General features: G+C 38.5%; 1 protein-coding gene across 1 annotated transcript in view; it reads left to right on the forward strand.

Annotated features, from left to right (window-relative positions):
- PARPBP (PARP1 binding protein) overlaps positions 1-15,436 on the forward strand; it is a 36,435-nt gene that overhangs the window by 2,972 nt on the left and 18,027 nt on the right. The window contains exons 2-5 of the mRNA XM_063134554.1: positions 2,928-3,081; positions 8,453-8,677; positions 11,123-11,233; positions 13,904-14,074. Coding sequence (XP_062990624.1) covers positions 2,928-3,081; positions 8,453-8,677; positions 11,123-11,233; positions 13,904-14,074 — 661 coding nt within the window. The remainder of the gene's footprint in view (positions 1-2,927; positions 3,082-8,452; positions 8,678-11,122; positions 11,234-13,903; positions 14,075-15,436) is intronic.

Raw genomic sequence — 15,436 nt, forward strand, 5'->3', positions numbered from 1 at the left:
TGTGCAGTATCAGTGCACAGAGACATTGTGCAGTGTATCTTTTATTTGTGGAGTGTGTACCGTGAGGTAGATTACATTTGGGAATAGTGTCTTATCTTTGCTGGTCTGTTTTCTTCTCTTCTACGGTTTCTCTTCATTTGTGTTTTAGCCTAATCTGCTGCTTCTCCGCTTCCCTCAGGGCAAGATATTCCTCAGAAGCTCTTCTGGTGGCAGTAGGGGAAGGGAGGAGCCAACGTTGGTCTTCAACCAGTGGGTTGCGACCCAAAAGTTGGTAGAGAGATCAGTACAGATAGGTCATGGCAAAGCCGTTCACACCATGTTGGGCAATTGTGAAAGTGGGTCCCATATTGCCGATTGAGAGACTGAGGTGGGTCTCAGATCTGGACCAGTTGAAGACCCATGGGCTACATCACATTGTTGAACTTGTTTTAGGTTATTTTAAACCTGTTTTTCCAAGCATAATGAGCCTTAAAATGGGGAGCATGTAAAATAACACAGAAGAGAACAAGTTAAGACCAAAACTGGCATAAAAAGCAGCAGCCAAAGTGGTAATTGTAGAAAGTTTGCCTGAAAAAGAAGGCGTTAATTGCCTGCTTAAAAAAGCTGGCTTCTAGATCTGTCACAATGTGTTGTGATTAGGTACCATCCCCCAAAAGTTCATTGATAATGGCCACTACTGTAGCAGATGGGATAAGGCCATCGTTCTCATTTTCAGATAGTAAAATCTGAGAAGCAACATGATGGAAAGATATATTGCTTCAAGTATTTTGGGCCTGAACTAAAGGACTTTAAAAGTGAGCACCATTCAAGAAGTCAATATAGATAAAAAAACAAGTACAATTTAATTGAAAAATGGTATCTATTTTAATTTTTTGTAATGATACTTTTCACAATAGCATTTATCCATATGTCTTTTTTCTATATTATGAAGAATATGCATACATTCTAGAACTGAAGAATATGCATATATTTCTCCTATTTTCATTTCTTTAATATAAAATTATGATGCATTGTAAACTTAAATTCAGTTTAGTACTCTAATGTTATTTTTCCCTTTTTAGTACAATAAAAAAGTGTGCATTACTAGTACCTTGAATTTAGTCTGGAAACAAATCAGCAACCAGGGGACTTCATAAAGAGCAGGTCTCTGCAGCTAATACCAGACATTAATCGGACTGCTGCATTTTGGATTATTTCCAGTTTTTGAACAGTCTTTAGGGGTAGCCCAACGTATAGCATTATTTTCAGGCCCAAGAACCACTTTAGCACAAACATAATTTGTGGATCCACTTCTTAATTTTTAATCATATTGTATTATTATTATTATTTATTTATTTATATAGCACCATCAATGTACATGGTGCTGTACAGAGTAAAACAGTAAATAGCGAGACCCTGCCGCATAGGCTTACATTCTAATAAAACCGGTAGTGCTACTGTTGCAACCTCCCTTGGATCAGACTGCTGAAGACCAGTTGTCTATACGAGATGTTACTAGGACGTACATTGCATTGTTCAGATGCCTTTTTCCCCAGTAAGTTGGTGAATCAGCTAGAGAGCTGATTAAATTTCTGCCTACCATGCAGCTGTTAAAAAATGCAGGAGCTTTGCCAGGAAGAAAAAGTGATGGCAGCCCACATCATGGCCCTTCTTAAAATACCGAGGCAAGATAACATAGAAGCTTTGCATCTCACAAATGCTTCAGCCCTACAAATTCTGAAGAAGAATACAAAGGCAATAGGAGTTGTCCTAATGATTCCCACACTTCAGTCTTATTGCTATTCTCTTTGTTTTAGAACTGATTGGAACTGATGCTGTCCAATAGTTGCAGTGTTGGGGCCTTGCTTTTTGGCATTCTATGATAGGAGGTGCAATGACATTTTTGGGGGAGGGTTGTCAAAATAGTTTGGTTCAGTCTTTTGCCTTAGGGATGGGAAATCTGTGGCTCTCTAGATGTTGTTAGACTAAAATTCCCATCATTCACAACCATTTTCCATGCTGGTGAGAACTGATGGGAGTTGGAGTCCAAGAACATCTGGAGGGCCAACAGGCTCTCTAGCCCTGCATTAGATCACTATGTTCCCAAAACAGATCCCCTTTGATAAAGCATCCCTGATGACTACTTGTCTAACCCTTTCTTGAAAATCTTCATGGTAAGACATTTGGTCCCCAGTTTTCTTAGATCCCTGGTTTCACTGCTGAGTTGTTCTTACAGTTTTGCCAAGCATTTAACCTAAATCTGCCTTCAGGTGCTTCCCTTGTTCTCAGTAAATGGGCCAACATGATTCTCCCTCTTTTTTCTCACATCCATTTGCAGACTTAAAACCTATCAGTGTATCCTATGCATGCTTACTGATAAGTAAGTCCTGCTAAGTTCAACAGGGCTTCCTCCTTTATTTATTTATTTACAATATTTATAAACTGCTTCATATCTAAAATAGTGTCAGGTTGAAATCCTAAGTGCATGTATTGTGGAGTCAGTCATTAATTGAGTAAGCATACCTAGGATTGCACTGTCTATCTTCTGTTGTGAAATGGATTTTATGTTTTCCATACGATTTGTCTCCTAATTTTTTTTTTTTTTATCATCCCTGACTATTGGCCATGCTGGGTATGGCTGATGATAATTGTAGCCCTAAACATCTGGAGGGACGTAGAAGGCTGCTTTATCATCTTTGCTGCCTTCCTTTGAAACTAGCTTTTCAAAAATCTGTCTTGAATGGTGATGCCAAGACTGAATTCTCTGCTCTGTATAGGTGAAGTACTGTTAGCTCTCAGTACCACACCTGGAGAATATTATGAATGTTTAGGCTTTGCAGAGAGCTTTGGCTATTGGGCAGAATAGAAATGTGAATAATAATAATTAATTATTTTTTTTGTGGTTCCTCTGTCTGGTGGTGCATAATTTTTTTTACTTCCTTTTTTAGGACCATGTCTTCTCTTCAACAAAGGATCTTGAATATGATTCATTGTTTCCGAAAAGAATGGCGTTTATTTTCAGACTCTGAAAGGACTACTGTGTGTGGTGCAGATTGCATGCTGATGGCTTTGCAGCTATCTGTGGCTGAGATAAATAAAAAGGTTAGTGCATCTTTTCTGTTCTGAATATTAACCCACGATTTGCCCACAGCCTGGATGGTAACACATCCCTTATTTCTTTTTTTATTATATTTGTTAATTGTCACCTAGGGGACACCTCCAGTGTGAATCAGTTAAACAGCTTAGATTTTCTGGAGAGGGGCTTCTTTTTGTTCAATCATTAAAGGAACTTCATCTAGTGAGGAAGCAGGGTAGTGCTTTCTTGGCAGTGGCACTGCAACTTTGGAATGTCGTTCCTTGAAAAGCCTATTTTGTCACATCTTTATTGAGTTTTAGGAAAATGGAGTTGTTCGCCAGGCCTTTGGAGCTGTTAAGTGTCCAACCGTGTTCCAGGGAACTTGTGTTCTGATTATGGATGTTCTCAGGATGTTCTTCTATTGCACATTTTAATGCTTTGTATATGACTTTGGTCACGAACAAATCGAATGACAATTTCATATATTCTCAAAATAATAATAGTAACATGACTGTAGATGTGTGACAAAATGTGAGTTAATGTTTAATTTGGGCACAGAATGAGCAAATTTGTTTTCTCATTGCGTTTTATTACTTTTATTTTAGTTAGAAAATTCTTAACCCACACTTATGTACAAATCTCATAGATTATACGGTACAATCGAAGACAATATAACTAGAGTGATTTCTACCAGGCAGAAAGTCTGGCTACAGATACTTAAGTGTGGCAGAGAAGCTTGCTTATGTTTGCAAATCTATCAAATGTGTGTTTGGGTTTTGTGTACATTATTTTTGGCAAATAGTTGCAGTGTTACTGTATTCTACCAATTACTTGCCAGTCTTAGCTTGAGGTGTAATGGAATGTATTATTTATTTATTTATTTAGAAAATTTATATACCGCTCCCCAATGAAAAATTTCGGAATGTAATAGGTAATGTGGTTGAGGAATGGTGACATTATTAGAATGTGTGTATGGCATTTGCCTTCTGGTGGTTTTTTTTGCAGTCTGGCAAGACGTGACCTAGATTAATCCTTCTTAATATGCCATATAAAGCGCAATGTGTCATTTTATGTATTTGCTTTTCTTTGTAGAAATGCAAATCTTTTTCCAATTTTCTGTAAGGGGTATAATAAAATCTATCTCTAGCATAGTGTCCTTGAGGCTTTGTAATCCAAAGGGAGGGGCGGGTAAGAAATAAATATATTATTATTGTTATTATTTACAGATTTAGTTTAGTTCTTTTAAAATCTTCCTTAATCAGTTCTGTAAAAAGAATGGTTAGAAATTTAAATTTTAGAAAAAAATGATTTTGTAGTCAAATGTTCCAAAAGAACGTGACTATTACAAAATAATGTCAGGAAGAACTGCAGGGCTTTTAAGTTTTGTAAACTTTGCTTCTTTTTTTCATTTTACCCTTGTGAAATACAATATTTCTGTTGTCTATCAGAGAATTAAAGTGTTGAACTTTGTGAACTTCCTTTATAAATTAGCCAGCTGGCATTTGTTCCTAGCAAAACATTTTCTGAGTTCTACCACAAACTCTCACAATCCTTTCTATGAATAATATGCTGTCACGGTGGGCACCTGATCATGAAAATTGATATCTGGACAGCATTTTTATTTGGATTTAAAATGTTTTTACAGTACCAGTATAAACACAGTTAAGCTCTGCAAGTTCTTCATCTTGTGAGAAAAGTTTTTGACTGAATTATATTGAAGCTTAACTAGTAATCACACTTCAAAGAATTGGTTTGAAAACAAACTAGTGGGGGGAAAACCATCCTCAGCTATCTTTAAGGCTGCAATCCTAAATTCATTTCCCTGAGAGTAACCCATATTGAACTCAGTGGAGCTTACCTCTGAGTAGACATGCATACGATTGCACTGAAAATGTATCTAACTTGGACTATGATTTTCTATGAAGCCAATATGGAGAATCTTTTACATACAGCATTTCATATAAAACATATTTAAAGAACATTTTCTGTTGCTACCAAGATTTATTTAACACCTCTTAGTTAAAAAATACAGGCAGTACAGGGAACAGAATCTTCCAGTACTTCCTAAGGAATGGTTTGAGCACAAAAGGAGATATAAAGCTCTGATTAAAGAGAAAAAGAAGCAAGCCCAAAAGGAAGCATGGCAGTGTTTAATAGATGCATCGAGGGCGGGTGATTCAGCCACCTTTTGGAAAGTTATTTTGAGGGGTTGGCCAAATATAACAGCTAGGCCGGAGTATCTTATCCCTGCTAAAGTTTGGGAATCCCATTTCTATACTATGTATGCAAGCGGGCAAGTTTCCCAACAGTTTCCAAGAGCTTTAATAGTGCTCCCAAGTGGCCCCCTGTATCTGTTTCTGAAATAAATAACCTTATCCTGAAACTTAAACAGGGTAAAGCATCAGGTGGAGACAACATCCCTCCAGAACTGCTTAAAGCCAATAAAGAGTGGTGGGTGCCAGTTTTGGCAGCCCTATTCACTTACATCGATCGTTCAGCTTGCATCCCAGAAGATTGGGGGCTTGCAATTATCATCCCAATATACAAAAAAGGGAAAAGATCGGACCCTGCAAATTACAGACCTATCAGCCTTTTAAGTATAATTAGTAAATTGTATGCCAGCCATCTTCATGAAAAACTAGTTATGTGGCTGGATCAAGAAAATATTCTAGAAGACGAACAGGCAGGATTTAGGTCTGGGCGATCTACTATTGACCAAGGCTTGGTTCTCCAACACCTGGTTGAAAAATATGCATCAAAAGCTAGAGGAGCTCTCTATGCAGCCTTTATTGATTTCAAATCGGCCTTTGACCTAATTTCAAGAGAGAGGTTATGGGGAAAATTTGCGGATACTAATATTGATAGACGTCTCTTAACTCTCATACGCTGCTTATATGAGAACACTTATCTTCGGATAAGTTGCAATCGGGTGGGACACCTAACTGATCAAATCCCAACTTTTAATGGAGTAAAGCAAGGCTGTATACTTGCACCTACTCTATTTAATTTCTATATCAGTTCATTAGTTAAAAGTGTGAGGGAAGTATGTTCCCATCCCCCAAAATTGGCAAATAAGCCCTTGTCAGTACTTCTGTATGCCGACGATGCTGTGCTGCTTTCCTTAACAAGTGTAGGACTAAGACGTCTTTTAAAAGCGTTAGATCTCTATTGTAAAAATGAATTACTGTTGATTAACCATCTTAAATCTAAGGTTATGGTTTTTTCCAGAAGGTTAAAGCATAAATGGCAGATTAACAACCATCCCATTGAACAAGTTTCATCCTTTAGATACTTGGGTATAACATTTCATTCTTCTGGCTTATGGAGTTTGCAAACTAAAAATGCAATTGAGAATGCACAGAGAAGCATCAAGGCTCTCCTCTACTTTTTCTATACGAAAGGAGGCCGATATATTCCCTCAGCCATTCAAGTTTTCAAGGCGAAGGCCATCTCCCAGATGTTATATGGATCACAGTTGTGTGCATACAAAAGTTTTGCCCCCTTTGAAGTCACTCAGACTAAGTTTTTGTGCTCAGTTTTGGGAGTCCCAAGTTGTTTTCCAAATGTAGTTGTCCGTTTAGAGACATGCAGATTTCTATTGAGGCCCGTATATGGATCCTTAGGATTCATTACTGGCTAAAGCTGATTTTCTCCCCTGTGGGCCTGGCCCCACGACATTAATTGATACATTCCAGACAAAATGGAAAACTACGCTATATGAAAAACTGAGAGTTCTAGGCTTCTCACCAAATGCCCTAGTTGCTCTTGGTTATGAAAAAGCTAAAATGACAATTCAACAACGTATTTGGGATATGGAATTGCAAAATCGTTTGAGTTTGGCTTCAAGGTATCCTGAATTTAGAGATAATGGGAGGATATTTGTTTATGCAAAATATCTGGTGGACTTGAATATTCCTAAATTCAGGAAAGCTTTCACTCTGGCCAGGTTTAACGTTCTACCTTCAGCCCTTTTGGATGGAAGGTTTGGAAATGTACCCTACCAAGAACGGGTATGTCCTTGTGAGATGGGTAAAGTGGAAACAGTAGGCCATGTTCTGCTGTATTGTTCCTTTTATCAAGATTTATGCCAAACATTTATAACCTCTATCTTGCAGCGAACTCCCGGTAGATCAGATGAATATTACATAAAATAACTTCTATCGGATCAGAATCCTCAGGTTACTCTAAAAGTGGCCAGTTTTTGTGCGGCTGCCATAAGCCGACGGAAATTGATGTTGAAGAATTTAACACCTTTGATATTTAGGAATGTAAGTGGTTCTGCAGATTTAATTGAGAATACCAGTATTTTCCCAATTGGTCATTTATTTATTTTTACCTTTGTCCAAACAGAATGGGTTGGATCCGGAGTAAGTTTGTAGGCATTATGGCTCAGTGTGGTAAGAGCACCTGCTTTGTATGTAGAAGGTCCCAGGTTCAATCCCTGGCATCTCCAGGTAGGACTGGGAAAGAATCCTGTCTGAAACCTAGAAAGCCACTGCCAGTCAGTGTTGACAATACTGGGTTAGCTGGACTGATGGTCTGACTCAGTATATGGCGGCTTCCTAAGTTCCTAAGGCTGCAAGACTATACCCTTTAGCCTGGAATAAGTCCCACTGAACTCAATGGGACTTACTTCTGAGTGGACATGTATTGACTTGCACTTTAACTTACAGTGCAATCCTATACATGTCTACTCAGAAGTAAGTCCCCCTGAGTTCAATGGGATTTATTCCAGACTAGTGAGTATAGGTTTGCAGCCTTGGTTCCCATTGAATCATGACTAACTTCTCTCAATTTAAGTTGGGCCTAAATGCAACTAGCCTAGTCTGGATCCATCCCAATCCGTCAGGCATATTCTCCTTAATGGTAGGATCCATAGAATGGTCTGGCATGTGAAGCAGCTCCCTTGCTCTAGATAAGCAAGTCTGGTCAGTGGTTGGGTGGAAGACTCTAGGAACTCCATGCACAGCACTTTGTTCTCCTGGGAGGAAAGTTGGGCAATAAATAAAACAAGAAATAGTGAAAGAGTGAGGATTGAGGGAATAAGAATTGGCAGTTGATGGTGTGTATAAAGTGTGTCTCATGTCTCAAATCACACAATTATTTTTATATATAGTTATTCAGGTTAGAAGCGATGGCCAATCCATATTCTCTTGATATTTTCCTATATAACATATCATACTAATACTTCTATTAATAATTAGGAAAAATAAATGTATTTCTAAAGTCTTCCATAAGCAAAATCAGTTAAATACATGTAATACATATACTGCTTTAAGTGATTAGTTTTCTCTCTCTAGCATAGTATAACTTTGTAAGGCTACTTTTTTGAATTTGTTTTTAGCCTTCATCTCCTATTCTGAATAAATGAAGCATTTCTTTTCTTTTCTTTTTTAGCACCATGGAGAATTCAAAGCATCTCTTAGTGAAGTAGTTTTATATTGGAATTACCTACTACCTGACATGCTGGGCATATTGCAAAACAATGTGGAAGCTCCTGAAAACTATGCTGACATCAGAAGCGCTTATATTAGCTTTTTAAAACACTGCAACATGATGGACCTTATAGCTATCTATCAGAAATGTGGAGCATTGGCATTGGAAAATGAATCTATATCCTCTGTAAGTATTTTCATTATGTATTAGAATAAAACAGCCTTGTAAAGACCTACTTGCTTGGTTACCTGTGACAAATAAAAATGGCCTCCAATACAAGGAGAGAGAACTTTTCAACACTACAAAAGTTAGTTTTTTGGTTTTTTTTGGCCTATCAAGCCGTTATTATGCCACAAAAAATAATGAATAGGCTAGGTGTGGATTAGTAAGCATTTATGTGGGCTAGTAACTTTTGTGGGCTTATTTGAAAGACTGGAATAAAATGTAGCCAAGAAAGTGATGTAGATGGAACCAAATTAGCTAGACAGTAATCCTAAAATCCATGCCAAAGCCACATATTAGCTGTATTTGCTACTTTAGTTTTCCTGCTAAATCTCTGTAAAGGCTAAAAACTATGTGGCTTATGAAGTAAGATAATCCCCTCTTAATGTGTCTGGCACAACACTATGGAAATGATGCTTTTAATGTCAGAGTAACTCAGTAAAATTCCAGAGAAGCAGTCACTTAATCTGAAACAGAATTTTAAAAAGTGACTATGGTACTTTAGGATTATGAGCATGTGATGAGGAAGGCTGTTGCCTGTTGAAAATCTATATGAAGTCAAATCATTGGTTGATGTACCCCAGTACTGTGATGAACTAATCTCCACTATTGCAACTAGGGGTCTTTCCCAAACGTTATGGAAGCAAAACATTTATTTATTTATTTATTTATTTATAGTTATTGCAGTGGGTAGTGTCCAAGTCAATGTGAGTGCTAATATACATTATGTTGTGCTAGCATAAGGGACCTCTAGTGCATTAGCTAACACTATTGCCATTGTGATGAGTTTTCTGGGGAATCCCGTTGTGCCTGCTAATGCTGTTGATGTTATGCTAGAGGTCCCTTACATTATTAGCGCAATGTATTTTACATTAGCACTTGTATTGACTTGGATGCTGTCCCTTATATTTGTATGCTGGTTATTTCTATATATGTGAACTGCTGAGGAATTTTATTATACTCAGCAATATATAAATGCTACAAATAATATCATAGAATCATAGAATAGTGGAGTTGGAATGGGCCTATAAGGCCATCGAGTCCAACCGCCTGCTCAATGCAAGAATCCACCTTAAAGCATACCTGACAGATGGTTGTCTAGCTGCCTCTAGTGTGGGAATATATAATGTTCAAGACAGCTAACTAAATCCATCTAACAGTGTAAAACATAAAACTTCTTAAAACTGTTAAAATAATCATATTAAAACATACAAAAGAAATAGCAATAATCATTCCGAAACCAGGAGCATGCTGAAATAAGTTTTCACTGCCCTTTGAAAGGCAAGCAAATTTGGAGCCAGAAACAGAATACGAAAACTGCTATAGAAAATAATAATTTCTTATAACAGGTGGGCAACTCTGCACAATTCCCCTTGATGGCCAGCTTTCAAGGCTGGCATCCTGTTTCCAGAGGTGTGAGGGGAAATCTTTCACACCAAGTCAATTATATTTCCTGCCCCTTCTGGTTCTTTCCGTAACTCAAAAAATGGAAAAATGCTTGGCTTGTCAAGGTTCCCTCAGGAAAAGCAATCTCACCATGTAATCAATTCTATTCCTCTGGGATACAAGAAAGACCCCTTTGTTCGCTAAAGAGCAAAGTATGCCAGATAAAAAGATGTGTTAGGATTTTGAACCTATTTCTGTTGCATTTTATTTATTACATTTATATCCTGCCTTTTTCCCCCTGCAAGGAACCCAAGGCAGCATATATAATCCTCCTCTCTGCTTTATCCTCACAACAACAACCCTGTGAGGTGGGTTGGGCTGAGAGTCTGTGACTGGCCGAAAGTCACCCAGTGGATTTTCATGGCCGAGTGGGGACTAGGACTTGGATCTCCCGACTCCCAGTCCAACACTCTTTGTATCATTTAATTTTGTTATGTTTGCCAAATTCCAAATGTCTGTACCCTTAATGAATCTACTTCCTTAAATGTTTTATAACAGAACCTTTTGTCTAAAAAGATTTGACTATACTCCAGCCTTACTTGTGTCCATGCTCCAGTATTCTTCTATTCCAATTTTAGGAATCTTCCCTAATTATAGGGGATTCTTTTTTACTTGAATATGAATACCCAACAAGGATTTGGTATTCAATTTTAGGGTTTCCAGACAACCTCTGTTTTAAAGTTGTAACAGTTCCTAACCTAAAAGGAGCATCCTGAGGCACCTCTACATCAATGGATGCTCTGCAGTGGCTAGCTCAAAGCCAGTTAGAAAACATATCCTAAGGGAGTTGAGCACCACTATTGCGGGACTGCCTCTACTTGGCTACTTAGGTGCTGTTCCTCTGCTATAAAGCAATCCCTGTCCTCAGTACTCTAACAATAGAACAACCTTTGTTACCTGTCTCTCTGAGAGGACAGGATACTGTCTAGGCCCAGATCTGAAATCTTTTCTTGCTTGCCAAAGGTACAGCTGTTAGACTTTATTGCTGGAACAGTGGATTTCACAGGTGAGAATAATTCCAGTTTTTCTACACCCTCTACGCCAACTAACAGAATGAGCCAGGATAATGGAGAAGTAAGTGACTTTTGCCCTATATCTCAACTAACATAGCATTTTTTTGTGAAAGATGGCTACTGTTTTAGGTGCTACACTTGGCATTTTCTCATTTTAGTAGCAATTTCCAGGCTTGTACAGAAAACCACACTTTTGGAATCTTGTGTTAAATTTGAGCTGAATTTCGGCATTCATTGAAAGCAAAAAGCCACTGGGTTGTTTTGAACTGTGGGCTGTTGAACCACGCATTACCGTTTTGTCTGAATGCAGCACATTTCCTGCAGGGTGGGTTATCGTGTTGTCTGAATACAGCCAGGGTGGCTTGTTAACCATGCAGTGTGGTTTGTTAACCACCCTGAAGATCCAATAACAAACCATGGGTTCTCAAAGTGGCTTATTTGAGGAAAAAATGGGGTGTTTGCCTGTTCTAGATGGGGTTGCACTCCCTCTGAAGGAGCAGGTCTGTAGTTTGGGGGTGCTCCTGTTAGCTACCGAACTACATACAAGGTTATGTCGTTATCCTACAAAGCCCTAAACAACTTGGGACTAGTATACCTAGCAGATCGCCTTCCCTTATATGGACCTGGTCAACAGCTACATCTTCAGAGGAAGTCCTCCTGGCCATTCTGAAACAGAATGTCACCATGAAGCACCTCGACAGCAGGCCTTCTCTGTAGTGGCACCCACCCTTTGGAAAACCCTTGTGTGGTTTGGGAGGTGGAAAATGTAACAACTTTTAAACACCTGAAAACATACCTTTTTGCACAGGCTTTCCCTGGATTTTAACTTAGTTGGTTTTATATTGCATTTTTTTTAACTCTTAAAGTTTTAAGATTATGTAATATTTGTTGTACTTTAGGGTTTTTTATTGTGCACTGCCCAGAGATGTAATGAATAAATAAATAAAATCCACACTGCATTAACAAGCCACCCTGGCTGCATTCAGACAACATGCTAACCCATGGTTCAACAAACAGCCCACAGTTCAAACAACACACATTCATCCACTGAGTGTGGGTTAGCATGTTGTGTGAACAACCCATTATCTTGAATTGGGAAAGGCCTTTCAAAATATGTCAATAATGACCTGATTTGCATGATCACCATGACTTAAACAAGCCATGGTACTCGTTTAACCCTCGGTGCAGGCCAGGCACCATTTGCCTAATGATCCACCTGGGTGCGGTTTGTCATGTGATCTGAATCCGAGTGGCATGACTTGTTAGAGGGAGAAACAACCCTCAAATAATGCTACAACAGGCCATGGCTTATTTGAGGAGGTTGTTTCCTCCTCAAACCATGCTGTTCTGGTTCAGAGGATACGACAAGCTGCACCTGGTTGGGTTTAAGCCACAGTGGTGGTGTGAACTGAGGCGATATTGGTAAAACGCTTCAAGGTTCAGAATCCTTTTGTGATGGCCGGTCATGTTCCCTTACTGATATTTGCTGCCTTTCAGTTACTCAAGTCTTGATCATGGATCCCTATTATGAAGACAATATATTCCCTGAAAGTCTGATCCAAAGGCCAGAAGTCAAAGAAAATATTGGCATACTGATTGCACGGGGGGAACTAGGAGGCAAGGGGGCAGCAGGGGGGCGCTAAGAGGCAAGGGGGCGGCAGGGGGGTGCTCGAGGTGGTCTTCCGAGAAGCGCCTCTCCAGAAGGCCTTAAAACCCAGGGACATTTTTATGGGAGAAGGTAGTTTGGTCCCAAGCCATGTAGGGGAAGAATCCACACATGTATTAATACCGTTTAAGAAGAGTCCTTTTAACGGTGAATTGAAATGTTTCAAAAGCACCAAAACGCTAATGAAGAGACATACCCTGCTTGGTGTACCCCGCTATCCTGCACTATGGAGAGTGGTTCAGAAGCTCCTGCTTGCATTTCCAACATCATATTTGGTGGAATGTGGTTTTAGTGTGGTCTGCCTACTTCTCTCCAAGCAAAGAAATCGACTCCAGATTACTAAACGTGGTGATTTAAGATTCCTGTTAAGTGACTTTAAACCAGACATTGGGAAACTGGTATCACTTCATAAAGCCCATCCATCACATTAAGAATTTACAGAATAGTGAGGTACTCTACCCTAGTTACTAAATGAGACGTCTGATATTCTTGCTAAATGACTATCAAACTTTGAAAAGATGATATCACTGGATCAAGTTCATCAATTATGTTTAATTGAATACACTAAAAATGTAATTGGATTTTGAATAAATGTTCAATTAATTGTGACAGTTTTGAATTTTATTGTTATTATCTTCCTTAGTGGGTCGTTGAAAAACCGCTATTCTGAATAATGATTTTTATAGTGTAGGGTAGGGGGCGCTGAGCATGAGTTTGTTGAACCATGGGGGCGGTGACCTGAAAAAGTTTGGGAACCACTGGTTTATGGGATGAAATAGTATCTATTATCAAGATAGTTGTTATGGAAGTTTTAAAAGTTAGACTGAAAAGGGAAATGTCATAGGGGTGATATAAAACTTTGTTACATGCAAACTTAGATATCCATGTTAATCCATATTTACTTCATTCGTTATCCAATCCTTGAAAACAAATGTCAGGGATTTGACAGCTGGTGTAAGTTATTTTTGCTGTATTAAATGTTATATTCCCTGATGTATTGCTAAATTTTGTTTTCATGAAGCAAACAACCAAGAAAAGAGTAACAGGATTTTTTTTAAAATGTAGTTGCCATTGATGATGAAGAAAATTCTACATGCATATTTAAACTTATTAGTTAACTCCAAGAATGATCTGGCCTTTGCTCACATTTTAAATATTCCTGAGAGAGGGCTTGGAAGAGAAGCTTTTACTGACCTAAAACATGCTGCAAAGAAGAAACAAATGCCTATATTTCTGGTATGTATGACAAATTGGCTTCAGCCTTTTTATGATGGCATTGAGGAGAAGTAATAGGATGATAATGTAAAAATAAATCTCTCTTTAGGAGCTGAGTTGAACTTATTTTTTCCAGACAGAATAAACTATATAAGAGTGTGGTTTTAGGTTGGAATAGGTGGTTTTAGTGAAGAATTGATTTTGTAAGACATATGAAGGTGGGCAGTGAAACTGTACATACTTTCACCTTTCAAAAGAAACTATGGATTGGATCCAGACTTAGTCAAACTCAGACCAGAGCCATTGAAATCAATAAGGCAAGTTACTCATGACTAACTGATGTCCCATTGATTTCAATGGGTATACGCTAACCATGACCAAGTCTGGATCCAATCCAGTGGCTGCAAATCTGTTGTCAGTTTCCTGGGAGTAAGCTCTGTTGAATTCAATGAGACATACTTTTAAGTAAACCTGTTTAGGATTGCACTGTAAAGTTTTCATCCAGATAACCATCCTCTAGATCCACATTTTGTAGCTCATTTGATCTCCCTGCAGCTGTTTCTGTTGTATACCAAGCCACTTTAAAATTTGGGGATTTCTAAAACAGTTTGATGGGATATGAATCATTACTGTTGTTAGAAGAAAGAAACATTCTGCATGGTTGCCAATAGAGACTATAGAAGAAACGAGGGAAACTTGGCGATAGTAGCAGAAGCCATTCCCAAAGCCTTCCGGGAGCCTAATGGTAGATCCAATCAGAACCCTGCACAGACTGAGATTTGCCATCAGCACTTGTGAAAGGAAATGTCCTTGGTGTGCACAGACTTTTTTCCATTGTACTTGCAAAGTATTTCTTGTAGAAAATTTTGGAACAGAAAATTCTGGTATGCACATAATTTTGGATTGAGCCTGTTGTCTTGGCTACACTTCTATCGATTACAGATTTCTACATTGTTGATTGATTACCAAATGTTCATTGTTTTGAACTTTCATAAACTGCCCAGAGAGCTTCGCCTGTGGTGCAGTATATAAATGTAATAAATAAATAAATAAACTTGAAGTGTAACTAGTACGGGGGGGGGGGGGAGTACAAAGTTGCATGGATGTTTGCAGCAGTCACAGGACATCCATTTTTATTGTGTTATCTATGCTGTTTCTGCAAATCTTCCAGGCTGTTTGGGCTACTGAAGACTAGTACAGGCCTTGTGAGGATTGTGGGTGTCGGATAAGCTGTGTCAGTGCACCCTATTGGTATTACACAAAAGATGGTAACCCATTATCACTATCAAAGCTGTAGGAAATCTTCAGGCACAACATCAGGTTTAAAATTGTGTTTTTAAGCTGGGAATAGGTTTGATGTACCATGGTCAAATAATAGGGCTC

The sequence above is a fragment of the Elgaria multicarinata genome, chromosome 9 (genome assembly GCF_023053635.1).
Source record: "Elgaria multicarinata webbii isolate HBS135686 ecotype San Diego chromosome 9, rElgMul1.1.pri, whole genome shotgun sequence".
Classification (NCBI taxonomy): domain Eukaryota; kingdom Metazoa; phylum Chordata; class Lepidosauria; order Squamata; family Anguidae; genus Elgaria; species Elgaria multicarinata.